The sequence below is a fragment of the Muscardinus avellanarius genome, assembly GCF_963383645.1.
Source record: "Muscardinus avellanarius genome assembly, chromosome: 22".
NCBI classification, from domain to species: domain Eukaryota; kingdom Metazoa; phylum Chordata; class Mammalia; order Rodentia; family Gliridae; genus Muscardinus; species Muscardinus avellanarius.
In genome coordinates, this window is record NC_137808.1 from 12,191,235 (window position 1) to 12,209,979 (window position 18,745).

Below are 18,745 nucleotides of genomic sequence, written 5' to 3' on the forward strand. Positions count from 1 at the left end.
ATATAAAGTCACCAGATTGCCGGGCATGGGCACGCACACTGGTAATCCCCGCGCTTGGGAGGCGGAGACAGGAGGATCGCGCAGGTTCGAAGCCAGCCTCAGCTGCTGAGTGAGGCTCTCAGCAACTTAGAGAGACCCTGTTTCCAAATAAAATATAAAATAGGTCTGGGGTGTAGCCTGGAGGTAGAAAGGCCCTGGGTTCCACCCCCAGTACCACCAAAAAAAAAAAGGTCACCAGATTCCATCACTATCATCCCTAACTTGTGCGTGCGTGTGTGCGTGTGTGTGTGTTTGCAGTACTGGGGAATAAACCCAGGGGCCTCTACATCTGAGCTACACATCCAGTCTTTTTCTTTTTTCTTTTTTTTATTTTTTTAATTTATTTATTTATTTATTTATTTGGTGGTACTGGGGTTCCTGGAAGCCCTTCTACCTCCGGGCTACACTCCCAGACCTATTTTAACATTTTTATTTGGAAACAGGGTCTCCTAAGCCAGAGCGCGCTGCTGGCTTCGAACCTGCGCGATCCTCCTGTCTCTGCCTCCCAAGCGCAGGGATGACAAGCGTGCGCCACCACGCCCGGCTCTTTTTTATTTTTTGAAACAGGGTCTGCCCAGGTTGTTGAGGGTTTCACTAAGTGGCTGAGACTGGCTTTGAAACTGCGATGCTCCTGTCTCAGCCGCCCAAATACTGGATGACAGATGTCCAACACCATGTTCCCCTGTGCTTCATTACGTAACCATCCTCCACTCCTACTAGGAATCCCAGCAGGAGTGTCATGGGGAAAGGCATTCCATATCCCCAGCACCCAAGTTTATCCATGCTAACCTTAATCAGAAGCCAGGCATAGCGGTGCATATTTGTAAACCCAGCAAAAACAGGAGGATCACAGGTTCAAGGCCACCCTTAGCAACTTAGTGAGACTCAGCAATCTAGTGAGTCCCTGTTTCAATTAAAAAGTAAAAAAAAAAAAAAAAGAAAGAAAGAAAAGCTTGGAGGTGTAGCTTGAAGGAAAACAACCCTGGGTGCAATCTCCAGTGCCACACACACCTTCACATGGTTTAATCAGTCTGTTAGCTTGAGATTTGGGGCGTCTGTTTAATAGGACAAGGACTTAAAATTTTTAAATTTCAGATTCACTCATAATTCAGTGTATATTCTGACTGGCTTGTTTTAAATCAGATCATAAGTTGAGTGGTTTGACAAGCTTTGTGAATTTTTCTTCCCAGCCAAAATATCCTGGTTGTGTTTCTGTGTGAAACTGCCCATATATCCTGGCATAAATGACTCAGATGTGCTGGGACGCGCTCTCAGGTCAGGAAGTTTGGGTCTGTGTTATTTGAGAAGATCAAAGCCTCAGCGTTCAGCTTCAGTTATGGTGGTGCAGCCTGCTTTGTTGGCATTTAGACTTCTCCACAGTGGTACAAGTTACATTCTTTGGGGATTCCTCACTATTCTGGTTTGGGCAGGGCAAACCTTTTCAGTATTGATTTTTAGATTTCCGCAAAATGTCATCAGTTATTTCTTAATATGTTGGCAATGGCACAGATTATCTTCCAAGTTATAGCAATGCTGTCTTGAGCATTTTATTTTTTTTTAAAGTGTATAAAAGAGAAAATGTAAAAAAATATAGAAAAAGAAAAATAAAGTTGGGTGTGGTGGAGCACACCTGTAATCCCAATACTTGGGAGGCTGATGCAGGAAGATTGCAGTTTAGAAGTCGGCTTCAGCAGCTTACCAAAACCCTCCACAGCTCAGCGAGACTCTGTCTGAAAATAAGAATAACTAATATAGGGCTGGGATGTAGCTTGGAGGTAGAAGCCACTGGGGTCAGACCCACAGAATGCCTTTGAATCTGAGGAGCTTGCCTAAAGCACATATTTCAGTAAATGGTTAATGATAATAGAAATGTTGGATAATATTAGACAGTAAAACTTTCAGAGGACTATGAATGTTGAGCTTGGCGTCTATAGATTCTGCGAGTAAGGAGGAAACTGGGAATAGTTAAATGATACTTAGTTAATAGCTGAGCAGTTAAAGTGAGATTTTGAATCCCATTAAGAGATAAAGTATTTACACCCAGAGACCCTATTGAAAGATATGGCGGGTCCCCCCGGTGCACAGATACACGCGGAGATCCATTATAGATGGTATGGATGCCTTTATTCGTGGGGAGTCGGCCGCCAGCCCCCGAGGGGGCTGGTGGGGGAGAGTGCGTCTCTCTGCCTCTCCATCGGGCTTCTCTCTCTGAACTCTGAACTCGCTTCTTCTCTGATCGAGAGGCGTGGTCCCCTCTCAGAATCACCAGGCTCCGCCTCCTAGTTTCTGGCCCCGCCCCCTGCGGGCAGGGGCTCCAACCTTTCACCTATGTTCTGTGAAAAGAACACATTTGCAAAACATGTACAATGGCAATCGATCTACCATGAATTTAAGCTGAGTCACATCCCAGAACTTTTATTTATTATTATTATTATTATTTTATTATTTTTATTATTATTATTTTGTAACCAGATCTCGCTAAATTCCTGAGGCTGGCCCCCAACCTGTGATCTTCCTCCCACAGCCTCCCAAGTACTAAGATCACCGGTGTGTGCCACCACACCCACTGAGCTAAGTATGATTCTATTGGTAGAGACAACAATATAAATAACAAGCATAAGAATAAAAGTTGCTCAGGCAAGAACCTAACTAAGAATTTGAAATTGTTGCCAAGCATGGTGGCACAGACCTATAATTTCAGTCGGTGTTTTGGGAGGCTGAGACAGGGGGAATCAAAGTTTCGAGGTCAGCCTCTGCAACTTAGCAAACCCTCTGCAACTTAATGAGATCCAGTTTCAAAATTAAAAAATAAGCCGGGCGTGGTGGCGCACGCTTGTAATCCCCGCGCTTGGGAGGCAGAGACAGGAGGGTCGTGAAGGTTCGCAGCCAGCCGCGCTGGCTTAAAAGACACTGTTTCCAAATTAAAAAGTATAAAAAAAATAGGTCTGGGAGTGTAGCCCGGAGGTAGAAGGGCTTCCAGGAATCCCAGGACCACCAAAATTAACAAATAAAATAAGGCTGGGGGTCTAGCTCAGAAGTGGAGTGCCTCTGGATTCAACCTTCAATAACACACACACACACACGCACGCACGCACGCACACACGCACACACACACATGCACACACACAGGAGATTGATAGAGTAAACATGCATACAAAGAAAACGCAATAATCAATGTATTTTCCCTGGAAACACTGATGCACAAATATTGTTAGGTAATTTTTTCTTAAATTTAAAAAAAAAAAAAAAAAGCAAAAAGAGGAAAAGAAAAAAATTGGCAAGAATACATCCAGAGATCCTTGCAGGGATATAAACCCACTCCTAGATCATAATCTCCGGTTCATCTGAAACTTAAAATCATTTTATTTGATCCTGGAAAGGAAAAGGCATGAGAAGATTGGTAGTTTTCAAGGACTGGGAATAAAAAATTATGGTCTTGGAGAGAGTGAGATGCTTCCTTTATTAAAGCCCAGACTCATAATAAAAACTCCCATATTATAGAAACCAAGGTCCAGGACAGCCTATCGCTTGGCAGGTTGCCGTGTTGACAGATGGAGCAGAGAGACTTGGGTTTTGCATCCTGTGAGGGGCTGTGTGCAGGAAATCAGAAGCAAATACATGTGCCCACCTCACGCTACAGCCCTACAGCCGTTTCCTAAAGCAGCACGCCCTGCATTTTGCCCTTTTCAAATGCAAAGTGGTTGCTTCAGATTCATAAGGCAGCTAACGCTTGAGCCTTACAAGAAGAGAACAAGGAAAGTGTGTTAAGGGCCTTCATCGTCTTTTTTAATTTTAATTTTTATTCATTTATTTTTTGGTACTGGAGGTGGAAATCAGGGGCATTATACCACCAATCCTCATCCCTTTTGTAAAATTCTTTTCTTTTATATTTTGAAACAGGATCCTGCTAAGTTGCAGAGGGTCTCACTAAGCTGCTGAGGCTGTCCTTGAACCTGTGGCCTTCTTATCTCAGCTTCTCAAATCCTGTGATTGCAGGCCTGCACCACCACACCTGGCAAGGGTCTTCATCTTAATTTTCAATGTGCTTTTTGTTTTGTTTTTGTTTGCATGATTATTTAGTTATGTTAACCATTGCCTATGTAAACAAATAATTTTAGATAATTGGCACAAACACTTTGAGGCAATTATTTAATTCTTAAGTAGTAAATAACAGGTATTCCGTCCACAAGCATGTATTCTCAAAGGATATACAGTTGAGAGGAATGCAGATCTCTATGAAAAGCACAAATCTAATAGAATACACTAAATAAAAAACAGGATTAGATTCAGACATTTTCAGTTTATATTATGCCATTTATTTTTCCAGAGACATTAAGCCTATTAGTTAGCTTCTTAGAGTTTCATATTTCTTTATTGGTAAAATGATGATAATACCTAATTCAGTTGGGCATGGTGACAAGTACTTCTAATACTAGTTCTTGGGAGGCTGAGAGAGGAGGGTTGCAGGTTCAAGGACATCCTCAGCAGTATAGCAAGATTTTGTTTCAAAATAAAAAATAAATAGTACTAGGGATGTAGCTCAGAAGTATAATGCCCCTCAGTTCCATCTTCACTAGCATAAAAAACCAACACACAGAGAATACCAACCTTTATTCTATATGCAATAACCTCTCTTTTTTTCTTGCTGGGAGCTAAATTCAAGGGCGTCTACCTTCAAACTTTACACCAGCCCTTTTTATTTATTATTTTGAAACAAGGTCTTGCTAAGTTGCTAAGGGTCTCAGCAAGCTGCTGAGGCTGCTGGCCTCTATCCCATGATTCTCCTTTTTTAGCCTTCCAAGTACTGGAATTATAGGTGTGTGCCACCATGCCTGGCTTATGCAATATCTTTCCGCTATTAATAGTTAAAATGAATATGGTGAGGGAAAAACAGTACTAATAAAAATTTAAAAAAATAAGTTTTATCCACTCATTCATGTATCCCAACTGAGGAAGGGGAAAAAAAGTTCTCTGTCACTTAAAATCAACCATCAGTGCTTTTCACATAATTTTAAAATCATATTTGTTTTCCCAAAAAGGGAACTTTTCTAAAACCTCTTTGGCCTGACTCGACAGTCCTCTGTCCCTTCATCAAAAGGTGGAGAAAATTACATTGGTGCATGGCAGGCCGTTGTTTTGGTCTTTGTTTTTGTTCTCTTGTTTCTTTGTTTGTTTAGACTGAGTGAGCTAATTGTTCCTTCGCCCTAGACAAGGGAGTTCTGGTTCTTGTCTCTTTTCATCTGTTCCTTCAGGGTAAAGAAGTCAATTGAGCTATAGTGTCTGTGCTGGGGACTCAACTTTCCCAACAATGAGTGGGCTGCTTCTCCTTCCATTTGGCTTCAGATTTAACCCAGTTCTCCAGTATCTGCTTTGATAAGATAAAGGGGGAATTATAACTTCCCTCTGTTGAGTTGTACTTAGCCGTATTTTTCAGTCTGATACAGGAAAGGGGCTTTGAGGACTGACTTGTCAAAGAGAGTCACCAAGAGATTTTTGCATTTGGAAAATATCTGGTAATATTATTTACACAGACTCTACGTATGTTTTACCCAGCCACTCCCATTCAGGAATTACTTGTGGCTGCCCCTCTTAATAGAGAGGACAGAAGAATTCAGTGGAAATAGAGTCGAAGTGGAGCTTGCAATAAGAGGCTTACTTAAAACTTGATATTTACAGCTGGAGGGTTCTGTCCATTGGTCCGGCTGATAGAATTCAGTGGAACTTGACCACATATTTAAAACCTAGGTGAAGGGTGTATCCCATCCCCCAGGTTCCTTTGTGTTTAATATTTACTCATTTATTCATTCCTTTATTTAATATGTTTGCAGACCGACCCCACAGGTGGAATGGAACAAACTGGGTGGTGATTTACCAAAGGGAAGAGAAACAAAAGAAAACTACGGCAAGACTTTGAAAATAGAGAACGTCTCCTTCGAGGACAAAGGGAATTACCGCTGCGTGGCCAGCAATTTCTTGGGAACAGCCAGTCACAGCTTCCAAATTGCAGTGGAAGGTACACTGCCCGTCACGATTTATGTTTTTACTTTCAAGAAATGAACTCATGTAATTAATGGGCCTTGGCTTCTCTGGTTAGAAGTGTTAAGACAGTTCAGGGGTTTTTCCTTTTCACTGATAGCCCGGGCGCTGAATTATCACACCCGAGTTCATGTGGTTCAGCATTTACACGCCCACACCACAGGGAAAGGGCAGATGACAAGAAAAGACTTCATGTGAGGGATGAAATACAGGTGAACGCCATGATCTGTTGACGCTTTCACTGAATCTACTCTCCTGAACCTTTTTTTTTGTGAGAAATGATTTTTTTATGGTAATAACGTATGGCTGTATTTCCTAAGAGATGGAAATATTTTGATGATGTCTGGAAGAAAATGTAAATGTTGGCTTCTGGTCTCGTCTTCAGCTGCCGTGTCTCTGTAGCTCTGGTTCACCTTTCTGTACTTAAATTTATTTTCCTGCCATAGATACTAGATAAAACAGTTGCTGTTCCCTATCTTAAGTTTGTATATTTTTTGGTCCACATCTTGAGTTTAAGTGCTTTTCTTTTTTAATGTGGTATTAGGGATTGACCCCAGGGGTGTTCTACCTCTGAGCTACATCCACAACCCCATTTTATTTCTTTACTTATTTCTTTAAATTTTTTTATTTTATTCTATTTATTTATTTATTTATTTATTTATTTTTTTTTTTTTTTTGCAGTACTGTGGATGGAACCTAGGGACATTCTACCTTTGAGCTCTACACTCAGCCCTAATTTTTTTTTAATTCTTTTTGTTTGTTTGTTTTTGTGTGTCTGGGGATGGAACCCAGGGGCATTCGACCTCCGAGCTCCACCCCCTGCCCTATTTTTTATTCTTTATTTTGAAACCGGGTCTCACTGAGTTGCAGAGGGCCTCACCAAGTAGCTGAGGTCGTCCGTGAACCGCGATCCTCCTGTCTCAGCCTCCCGAATGCTGGGATGACAAGCGTGCGCCACCACACCCGGCTTATTTTTTTTTTATCATTCTTTATTTTCAAACAAGTTCTCACTAAGTTGCAGAGGGCCTAAGTAGCTGAGGCTGTCCTCGATTTTTGAAACAGGTTTAAAAGTTTCAGAAGGCCTCGCTAAGTTGCTGAGGCTGACATCGAACCTGCGTGGCTCCGCCTCCCAGGTCCTGGGACTATAACTGTGCGCCATCATGCCTGTCTTCACTACCTTTTAAACTATCGCTTATGAGGGAATAAGAACAAACTGTATGGTATTTATATTAATTCCTTATCAAAAATGACCCCAGAAAAAAGCACCTTGTATTTAAGCCATCTTTTCTCTGTAAGTTTGAGCCTTTCACATCAACTGAGGTTTTACTATCTTTTGTGCTTACAGAAATCAGTAGGCAAGCTGGACATAGTGGCACATGCTTCGAATCCCAGACCCTGGGAGGCTGAGACGGGAGAATCACGGGTTCGAGGACAGCCTCAGCAATATAGCAAAACCCTCAGAAACCTAGCGAGACCCTCCACAACTTAGTGAGACCCTGTTTTAAAGCACAAAATAAAAAAGGGCTGGGGGTGTAGCTTAGAGGTAGAATGTCCCTTGGGTTCAATCTCTAGAACCTAAAAGGAAAGAGAGGTAGAGAAGTGAGGAGGAAGGGAGGGAAGGAAGGAAGGAAGGAAGGAAGGAAGGAAGGAAGGAAGGAGAACGATGAGAGAAGTTAATAGAAGCTGGAGCCACGTTAGGTAGATATTGGGGCTGTACCTGGCCGGCATAAGGAGAATTATTCCGCCCACCAGAGAATCTGATCGTCGCTGACAATTTTCTGTGGGTCTGCCTACGCTGAGACCTTCTCTCCGTCTTCAGTTAGTTGACTGTATTGATGACGTTAATGGAATGGTGACTACATTTGTACTTGTTTAGTGCCAGGCGGGCTGAGCTATTGGAGGGAATTGTCTCTCCCAGCTACTGTCTAGTCAGCTACTGCTCCAGGGCTCCCATTATTGTTCCAATAAAGTCCACATCCCAAAGCTCCAGTGTGGTCCAGGAACACTTAAGTGATGGCCTATTGTTTTAATTAACAGGGATGAGGGGAGAGGGTCAGACACAAATTCCAGTCAGCAGTAAATGTTAAGATAATTGATTTAGTCACTGTCCGGTCCCCAGTCACACGGTTTCTACATCCTCGCCAGCGTGTGCGTTGAGAGTTAAGATAGGAAAAAAAGAAGACCATAGGTGAGACGGGCATGGTGGTGCGCACCTAGAATCCTGGTCCTTGGGAAGCGGAGACACGAGGAACCGGGAACACAGGTTCGAGGCCAGCCTCAGCAAATGCGCAACTTAGCGAGACCTTGTTTCCAAATAAAAACTAAAAGAGGGCTTGGATGTAGCTCAGAGATAGAATGCCCCTGGGTTCAAAGCCCAGGACCACAAAAAATAAGCCTGGCAATGTTGCTCAGAGGTAGACTACCTCGTACCCCCCCCCAAAAAAAAAATTATACATACATACAGAAGATAAAAGATAAAGAAGATAAAAGGTGAAAATTTCATTTTTTGTCTTGCAACAAAAGAAAAAAACCTACATAGGAGAATTTTTAAAAAGCCTGATATCTTGCATTCATAGCAACAGCTGGCAAAAGTGATCTCTTTTACTGGCAATAAATTATTCAGAGAGAAATTCAGAGAGCCAGGGTTTGAAAGACTTAGCTGTAATTTCAGGCATCATTCTTTGCTTGCGTATAATTTGGCTGAGCACTGCAATAAGGTATTTTTCTGCAACCCCTCCCATCCCTAGTGTACGTGCGTGCGTGCACATGTGTGCGTGCACGCACATACACACGCACACATCAGATGTGCCTAATTGTTCACTGTTCCTACAAGCAAGTTGCTGACTATTAGAAATACCTCCAGATGGCTGGGACATGGCGGCAGTAGCTGCATATTTTAACAATCTGGCCACAAATTTCTTGAGTCGGAAACTGGAGCTTTCAAAAGAATCGCAAGGGTTGCAAAAAGTAAAAAATAAAAAGTCGAGCCCATAAAATTAATTATGCAATTTAAGATGTTGTCTCTGGGTTTGGAAGGCAGGCAGGGTTCCTGAACAGATTGTTCGCAACCATTCACAAAGCAGTTGTGAGTATCACCTGCACACTGTAGGATGCACAACCGATGGGCGTACCATTTTTAGGAGGAGCATCTGATCGTGTCCCCTTAGCGAGAAATTGCCCATTGTCCCCCCTTGTATATTTCCCGGGGGTTTTCTTTACACATGTGAGGACAGGAAGCCTTGTTCTCAAAAACCCTTTATATATTTTTTTCTTAAAGTATGAAATCAGTAGATATAACCTTTATTAATAAGTTCACTTTTATTATTATTTTTTCTCTCTTTGTGAATGATCTGGGGCTAGCCATAAGGGAAAATAAATGCCAGTACCACTGTGGGCTTTGCAAATCTAGCCTTTTCTGAAAATCCCCCTTTTGCATATAAAAGCATAGCTGATTCTATACTGTTACCTTCCTTTTTTCCTTCCTTCCTTCCATCCATCCATCCATCCATCCATCCATCCATCTTTTTTCTTTCTTTTTGTTGTACTGGTGATTGGACACAGGCACATCCTACCTCCAGGCTACATCCCAGCCCTTCTAATTGTTATTATTATTTTTTAAACAGTTTCTCCTTAGGTTGCTGAGGCTGTCCTTGAACCTGTGATCCTCCTGTCTCAGCCTCCCAAAAGTACTGGGATTACAGATGTGTGCCACCAAGACTGGCTGTGATATTTCTTCTCAATCACAAAGCACAATCAAATTCTATAGGCTTATCGTTTAAGTGACAGTATATCAAATATATATATATATAAAAAAAATCACACTGCAGGACAAGTGTGGTTGAACACATATGCCTATAATCTCAGTGCTCCTGAGGCTGAGATAGGAGGAGCACAGATTTATTTATTAAGATGTCAGCCTCAGAAACTTAGTGAGACTATCTCAAAATAAAATTAAAAGAAGCTGAGGTTATATCTCAGAGGTAGAATGCCCCTGGCTTCAGTACCGCATGCATATACACATGTGTGCGTGCGTATGCACACATACACACAATAAATAAGTAAAATAAAACTAAAACTTAGATCCTGTGCTGTGTGTGAGTAAAACCATATCTTACTTCCTAGCTGCCCATGATTTGAAAAATTACACATGCAATAAAAAAGATATGTTAAAATCACATCTGGAACATTCTAAAATAAATCAATATGTGACTTGACTCATGTCACCAGATTCTAAAAAAATAACCTTTCACTCACAGTTTTTATTGTGCAAACTTTTGAGACATTTAGGACTTTAGAATTTTATAAATTTAATAGAGACATTTTTAATAATTATATCTCCAGATATAATCCGCATGGTTTGAGTTTTTAAACAGTGATGTGAACTCCAGTGAAATTTACCCAAAAATACTTCTGAGGAATCCTAATCTGGAAACCAATTACCATGGCACATGCCTGTAAAAGGGAGGCTGAGACAGGAGGACTGCAGGGCAGGGAGGTTTGAGGCCAGCCTCAGCAACTCAGCAAGACTCAGCAACTGAGACCCTATTTCAGAATAAAAAAGAGAGAGGGTTGTAATTTACAGGTAGAATGCTCTGGTTCAGTCTCTAGTACCAAAGGGGAGGGGAAGGAAAGAAAAATGAAAAAAATCTCATTTCAAATCAACTTGTGCCTAAAAGGTTGCAATTAAATCTAAGTGTGATGAGCCTCAAGTTTATTAGACAATAAATATTTAATATAAACCTATCAACTTAGACCCTGTTTCAAAACAGAAAATATAAAGGGCTGAGGGTCTAACTCAGGTGGCTCGCCCCAGGTTCCAGCCCCACTACCAACAAGAACCAAAAGAAATGATCACTGCATGATTTCCATTTTTACATATTCTGAAAGCAACAGTGCTGTATTTCTACGGTAAACATGGTAATTTTTAGTGTTGTAGAGCTTTATTATGTAACCTAATGTTTAATTGTATTATGTTGGCATAAAAAGCCCCCCCCCCAAAAGGGGAAGGATCAGTAACATAAAAAATAGAAAACAAAAATGCACTTCATGTCAATAAGTGATCCACAACTTATAAGCCATTACATTTTCGGGGTGGAGACACTGGAGCTTGAACCCAGAGGCATTCTACCTCTAAGCTACTACACTCCCAGCCTTTTCTGTTTTTGTTTTGAAACAAGGTCTTAATACGTTGGCGAGGGTCTCACTGAGCTGCTGAGGCTGGCCGTAAACCTGTGATCCTCCTGCCTCAGCCTCCCTAGGACTGGGATCACAGGCGTGCACCACCCTGCCTGGCTGAGACAACTGTTCCCTGAGGTATGTGACTAAGTATCTACAGATTCTGAACACAAGTATTCCACTTGGAATTTAACAATTAAATACACACCCTGCAGAATAATTACAAAGGTATTTCTCTTGCTCAAGCTTGAACTTGGCAGTTAGATGTGTATTTTCTTATTTTCCCTGGTGAGTTTATAGGTATTTGTGCATAATCCCCTATTTCCTCCTTTACTTAAGAAAGTTTAAAAGACTTTTTTTTTTCATTCTATGCATGCAGATATTTAAAGATTTTCTTTTTGAATAAAACCAGATATTCAAAATGTCTTGGGGGAAATAACCCAGCAATAGTCCATGGGAATTTCTACCTGCAGGTTTTGTGCAGTTTTCTCTGAAATAAAATCATCTCAAACATCCATACTTTAATCAACATCTTTTATTCAATGATAACATAGTAATATTCTCAAGGTGACAAAACTTAACAGTAAGATTTAAACTAAAGAAAAACGTTTTATTTTCCTTGTTGCACTGGGGCTATTTCTGAGCCACACCCACAGCACTATTTTATTTTTTTAAAGCAGGGTCTCACTAAAGTTGCAAAAGGCTTCACTAAGTTGCTGAGGCTGGCCTTGAACCTGTGATCTCTTGTCTTAATCTCTCAAGTATGGAGATTATAGGTATGTGCCACCATGCTTTTTACAAAGAGAAAAACTCTACCAAATGAAAATTTATGAATCAATAAGTTAGATTAATAGGAGTAAACAGGCATATGTAAAAACGGGAACGTCATTAAATCAAGGAATAAGACAGGCATGGTGGAACATACCTGTAATTCCAGTACTCCGAAGGCTAAGAGGATTACAGGTTCCAACCAGCCTTGGAAGTTTAGCAGGACCCTCAGCAACTTAATGAGACCTGTGTCCAAATGAAAAATGAAATAGGAGCCGGGCGTGGTGACGCACACTCGCAGTCCCAGCGTTTGGGAGGCTGAGACAGGAGGATCTTGGTTTGCAGCCAGCCTCAGCTACTCGGTGAAGCCCTCTGCAACTCAGTGAGACCCTGTTTCAAAAATGAAGAATAAAAAATAGGGTTAGGAGTGTAGCTCAGAGGTAGAATGCCCCTGGGTTCATCCCCAGTACAAAAAAAAAAAAAAAAAAAAAAGGCTCTAGCTAAGAATTAGAATGTCCCTGGGTTTTCTCTGTAGCACGTGCGTGCACACACACACACACACGCACACACTCTTACAAAAAATTAAACTAGGCATGCAGGCATGCTGACGTACTGTAGTCCCAGTACTTGGGAGGCTGAGACAGGAGGATCACAAGTTCAAATCCAGACTCAGCAACTTAGAAGTACCCTAAGAAACCAAGCAAGATCCTGTTTAAAAATAAAAAAATAAAAAATAAAAAAAAATAGGGGTTGAATGCGTAGCCCAGAGGTAGAATGCCTCTGGATCCAACCTCCCGTACCAAAAAAAAAAAAAAAAAAAGGAAAGAAATATTTAAAATCACTGAAAAATTTACTCACTCTTCCTAGAAATATTCTCAAAACATATTTCTCAGGTATCAATCACTGTCAGAGACTATGCATTAGCCTGAAAGCAAACTGGAGCCGGATCTAAATGAACTTACCTTACATTCTTTCCTTCCTCCCTCATTTTCTCCTAGAGAGAAACAAGGTTGTATTTAACTATTTTTAGCACGTTCATTTATTATACATGCTTTGAGTCCAAATTAAGTACACACACGTACAGTCCTCATTGCGCACGCGTGCGCACACACACACACACACACACACACACACACACACACCCCCAAAAAAACCCTTTTGCTTTGCAGAATTTCCCCCAAAGGTCCATGAAATAAATACTTTGTGGCGTGCGCCCTCTTCTGGTGAAGAGCGGAAGTGCAGGCCTCGACTTCGGCCTGCTCTCTGGATGAATTCTCTGAACACATCTCTGTTTTGTCCAGAGCCTCCGAGGTGGAAGACGAGACCTCAGAGCGGCGTGTACAGCACCGGGAGCAGCGGGATCTTGCTGTGTGACGCGGAAGGGGAACCTTTGCCCACGATCAAGTGGAGAGCCAACGGCCTCCCCATCGAGAGTATGTTACAAAGCCTCTGGCCACCCAGTGACCAGATACCTGCTTCTGTGTAAAACGGGGTCGGGAAGTGACCGGGGGGAAAAAAACTATAAATCTTCTATTTCAAAGTGTTCCATAGCATTTTCTTTGCTATAATCCCAAACAACTGACCACACAGCTTAGAAGAAGCAAGATGTATTTTCTCACAGTTTTTAATGATTTTTGAGGTTCAGTCCACGTGAGGCTGGGTCTGCGGAGCTCAGGGCATGGTGGTGAGACGCATCACGGTCCCTCAGGCCACATCCCCAGGGACCCACCTTCTCTAGTCATATCCTACCTGCCTGGGTGACCACCCAGATCCTCTGATGTGACTACCTCTCTCAGGACTCAGTTATTGTCAACTCTGAGCATTAATACATGAGCTTTTCAGGGGACGTTCTCTTTTATCTAACCACCCCACTAAGCAGTTTTATTATTGAGATCTAATACTCTTAGGGGAGCCGACCATTGACATTTGTATGGTTAGGCCATTCCGTTAGTTATATCTGTATTGGATACTCCCAGCTCTGTAACTGTGCTTGACTGAGCTCAAGTACCCAAGACCCGGACAGTTATCCTGCCCAGTCATCTCTGAGCTCCTCCAGATGGGCTGACATGGGAAAGTCAGGTGAACCAGGACCGAGGTCCCACTCTCTCCAATCGCCGTGTCCCCGAATCCTTAATTTGAGCCGTATCATTTTGAATGAACTTGTTCCGGCAGGAGAGAGGACATATTGTATGTGCCAGTTGACTAGCAGGTTGACAGTGGGTGCACTATTAGCTGTGTATTTGTGGTTTCTGTTTATTCTTTTGCTCTAGGACCACACGTAGCAGGTGAACCACTGGGTGCTGCATAGATCCAGGGTCAAATTAAAGTTGTGCACCTATCAGCTGGGGATGGTGGTACACGCTTATAAACCCAGTACTTGGGAGGCTGAGACAGGAGGATCTCAGGTTCAGACCCATCCTCAGCAACTTAGTGAGATGTTTTCAAATAAAAAATAAACTAGGGGGCATTGTTCAGAGGTAGAAGATCCCTATGTTCCATCCTTAGTAACACACACACACACACAAGAGTCTGTGTGTGTGTGTGCGTGTGTGTGTGTGTGTGTGTGTGTGTGTGCGCGCGCGCGCTGGGATTGAACCCAGGGATGTTCTGTTTCTGAGTTGCACCCCCAGCCCTATTTTATTTTTAAAATATCTTATCACTAGGTTGATAAGAGTTTCACTACTTGCTAAGGCTAGCCTCGGCTCTGTGATCCTCCTGTCTCAGCCTCCTGAGGACTGGGATGACAGGTATGTGCTTTCTCACCCAGTTTCTCACAGTGCTTGACTAGTGCTATCTTCTCTTCCCAGCAGACAGGCCCCAGACGCCTACATGTTGGGATATTGATGCAGTGGCCTCAAAAAGGAGCTGCCATCTCTGGCGATTTAGACTTTTAGAGATTCATAGTCTTTATCTGCCTCATTTCAGAGTTACACCAGGATGAATATTGTCCTTAATTAGAGTCCAAACCTTTTATGTATGCTTGACTTACAGCCATTCTTTCTGAGACAGGTAGCAGTCTCAGAATGGGTTTTTGCAGGTATAGCAATTGAGGCACAGAGTGGATATTATTATTATTATTATTATTATTATTATCATCATCATCATCATCATCATTATTACATTTATTTATTTATTTATTTATTTATTTAGTTTGTGTGTGTCTGTGTTGCTGGGGATGGAACCCAGGGACGTTATACCTCTGAGTTACACTCCCAGCCCCATTTTACTTTTTATTTTGAAACAAGGACTCCCTAAGTTGCTGAGAGTTCCACTAAGTTGCTTAGGCTAAACCTGCAGTCCTGTCTCGGCCTCCCGACTACTGGGATTACAGGTGCGCACCCCCATCCTGGACGTGATATTACTTACTTGAGGGTGCATCCCCAGTAAAACTTAGAGCTGGAGATGGAAACTGAAAACGAGTTAAGTCCAAAGCTGAAGTTCCCCCGCTATACGCGAGGTATTATTTGCATCCATCTAACCAAAGACAAAACAGAACACAGAATTCCCAAAGTGGATGGAGACTGGTGTGGTTTGCCTGTTGTTGCAGAAAAGCCTGGTTTTCTTGCTTTCCCAGGGCTCCTGTTAGGTCTTGTGGATTATTGTGCAATATCTGGGCGGATTTCTGCACCATATCCCAGATATTGTGCAATAACCCAGAAGCAGACTTGAGCGATGTTTCATTGTTTTTCATGGCAAACCTGAGGCCATGGTCTCATTTCTTCCTGGTGCAATGCTGTCTTGACTCAGAGCTGCTTACGTGGCCAACCGTTTAAGAAAGACTAAAGGCGCTGCAAGCTGAGACCTCCAAGTGTGGTGGGTGGTGGTGGGGAAAGGTCAGACCAAAGACTCAGTCCCTTCGAGCGCTCTCTATGAGTTCAGCCTTCAACGGCTCAAAAGAGCTCTTTATCGTGTTCATTCCCAAGACACAGATGATAAAAATTGTCCCAGAGCATTGCATTTGTTTTCTGAGGTTGCTGTAAGAAATTACTGGAAACTTGTGTGTATAATGTAGGATGCATATGCTATTTGACAATCCCGTGGGGTAGAAGTCTCATAAGAATCTCCCTGAGCTAACGTTGGGCGTAGGCACTGCAGCTTCTTCCTGGACGCTCTGGGCAGGGGATGTCCCTCGCTCTACCAGTGTCTAGAGCCTCCCACAATCCTTGGCCTGGTAGCATCTTCCATGCCAGCAGCTTTGAAGACCATCCCTATGATCACTTCTCCATAATCGCAGCTCCCTCTGGCCATAACCAGGGAAATGTTGTTCAGATTTTAAAAAGCCGCGTAAGCTGGACATAGTGGCACATGCCTATAACCCCACTACTTGGGAGTCTGAGACGGGAGGATTGAAGGTTGAAGGCCAACCTCAGCAACTTAGCAAGATGCTCAGAAACTTAGTGAGGCCTTGTTTCAAGATAAAAATAAATAAAATAGGGCTGGGGGTGTAGCTCAGAGGTAGAATGCCCCTGGGTTTCATCCCTAGTACACAGATGTGTACACACACACACACAGAAACATGTTCAAGGATTCTGAGGGTATCTTTCTAAAACAGTCATGAGTGAGTTTTCACTAGGTAGAACATGAACCTTAAATGCAGAAAGCATAAGCAAGGGTCTGTTTATAGAACCTGAGCACCAAAACAGACTACCTGGGATGCTTTTATGTACGGGGACATGCAGGGGCAGTGAGCCGCAGATCAACAGATATTTTGAGCAAAAAAGCAAATTCAAAGAAATATCGAAAGTGCAAAAAAGAGTCTGAGAAAGAAAGCCACAGTTTATATTAAGAAAGCTCAAAGGGCTGAATATGGTAGCACAAACCTGGAATCTCAGTACTTAGGAGGCTGAGACCAGAGGATTGCAGGTTTAAGGACAAACATAGCAATTTAGCAAGACTGTCAGCAACCTAGGGAGACCCGGTTTCAATTTTTTTTTTTCAAAGAAGAGCTGAAAGTATAGCTCAGAGGTAGAATGCTCCTGAGTTCAATCCCCAGTGCCACAAAAAGGAGGAGGAGGAGGAGGAGGAGGAGGAGGAGGAGGAGGAGGAGGAGGAGGAGAAAGAAGAAGAGGAGAAGAAGAAGGAAGAAGAGAAAAGAAAAGAAAAAGAAGGCTGGCTGAAAAGTTGATTTTCAAAAACTATTATTCACCCTAAACTGGCCTTGAAATATAAATACTGTGTGACATGCTCAATAAATGGTGTTTAAATATTTGATGTCCTATTCTTTATCAGGCTGACATTCTGAATCTCTTGCAGATCACCCATTTGCTGGTGATGTCGTGCTAGCCAAGGAAATCAGTTTTACCAACCTACAACCCAACCACACTGCTGTGTACCAGTGTGAAGCCTCGAATGCCCACGGAACTATCCTTGCCAATGCCAACATCGATGTCGTAGGTGAGCACACCTGGGGCAGACTGAACCTGCTGTGTTCCAAAGAAATATGGCCATCAACAGAAGTGCCCACTGAATTCCTGACACACAGAAAATGGGGGGAAAACATCTGAGCATCGTTTTCCTTACATACAGACATGCACCATCATACTGAAATTGTGCTTTCAAAAATGTACCAAATTTAGCTACTTTTCTTTTTTCTTAACATACTTTTCTTGTTGCATTTTAATTGTACATCACGGGGAGGTTCAGAGGGATGTGAATATACATGTATACAGTACTTGGTGTGTTTTCATCTACATCCCACCTGCTTCACCTGCCTCCCCATATGTGTTAGGGAGACTGGTAGTGATACCTTAATATATGAACATAGCATTATTTGAACTGTTTTCCCTCTCAGTTCTTCTATTTCTGCTTCCTACCTCCTACCCCCAAACCCTTCTGCTATTCTACTGGTCTCTCTCCTACTTTTTTTTTTTTTTAGTCCCTTCTGTTTATTTTTTTCCCTATCATCCACATATGAGAAAAAGCCTCTAACCCTAGACTAAAATTGGCTAATCTCACTTAGCATAATATTCTCTATTTCTATCTATATTCTTGCAGATGACCATAATTTTGTTCTTCTGTATGGCTGAATAAAATTCCATTATGTCCACATACCACATTTCCTATATCCATTCATCTGTTGATGGACACCCGGGTCGGTTCCATAATTTGGCTATTGTCAATGGTATCACTACAAACATGAGCATACGTATGTCACCACCTTATTCTGACTTTATTTTATCTCACTAATTTTATATGCAATTTATATATCTCATTTATGCATTCATTTACTCATTTACTCCTCTGACTTGAATTCTTTTAGAAAGATACTGAGGAGTGGTAGAGCTGGGTCACATGGTGGTTCCATTCAGAGTCTTCTAGGAGCCTCCATAGTGGCTGTGCTAATGTGCCTTCCCACCAGCAGTGTCTAAGAGCTCTTGCGTCCCTTTTTAAATTTAAGAATACAAGCCGGGCGTGGTGGAGCACGCCTGTAATCCCCGCCCTTGGGAGGCAGAGACAGGAAGATCGCGCAGGTTCGAAGCCAGCCGCGCACGCTGGCTTAGGAGACCCTGTTTCCAAATAAAAATGTAAAAATTGGTCTGGGAGTGTATCCCGGAGGTAGAAGGGCTTCCAGGAACCCCAGTACCACCACCAAAAAAAAAAAAAAAATAATAATAATAATAATAATAAATTTAAGAATTCACACCCTACTTTCCTTCATTCTTATTAATATGGTTAAGACAGAGATGAATGTAAGTTGCACCTATATACTCATCAGGGGAAACCTAAA

The 18,745-nt window shown here is 42.2% G+C and overlaps 1 protein-coding gene across 3 annotated transcripts in view; it reads left to right on the plus strand.

The window, feature by feature from the left end:
- CHL1 (cell adhesion molecule L1 like) overlaps positions 1-18,745 on the plus strand; it is a gene marked incomplete at both ends in the record, with an annotated part of 73,613 nt that overhangs the window by 23,919 nt on the left and 30,949 nt on the right. For all 3 annotated transcript variants that reach the window (XM_080718208.1, XM_080718210.1, XM_080718209.1), the window contains 3 exons: positions 5,868-6,052; positions 13,320-13,451; positions 17,272-17,412. In XM_080718208.1, coding sequence (XP_080574334.1) covers positions 5,868-6,052; positions 13,320-13,451; positions 17,272-17,412 — 458 coding nt within the window. The remainder of the gene's footprint in view (positions 1-5,867; positions 6,053-13,319; positions 13,452-17,271; positions 17,413-18,745) is intronic.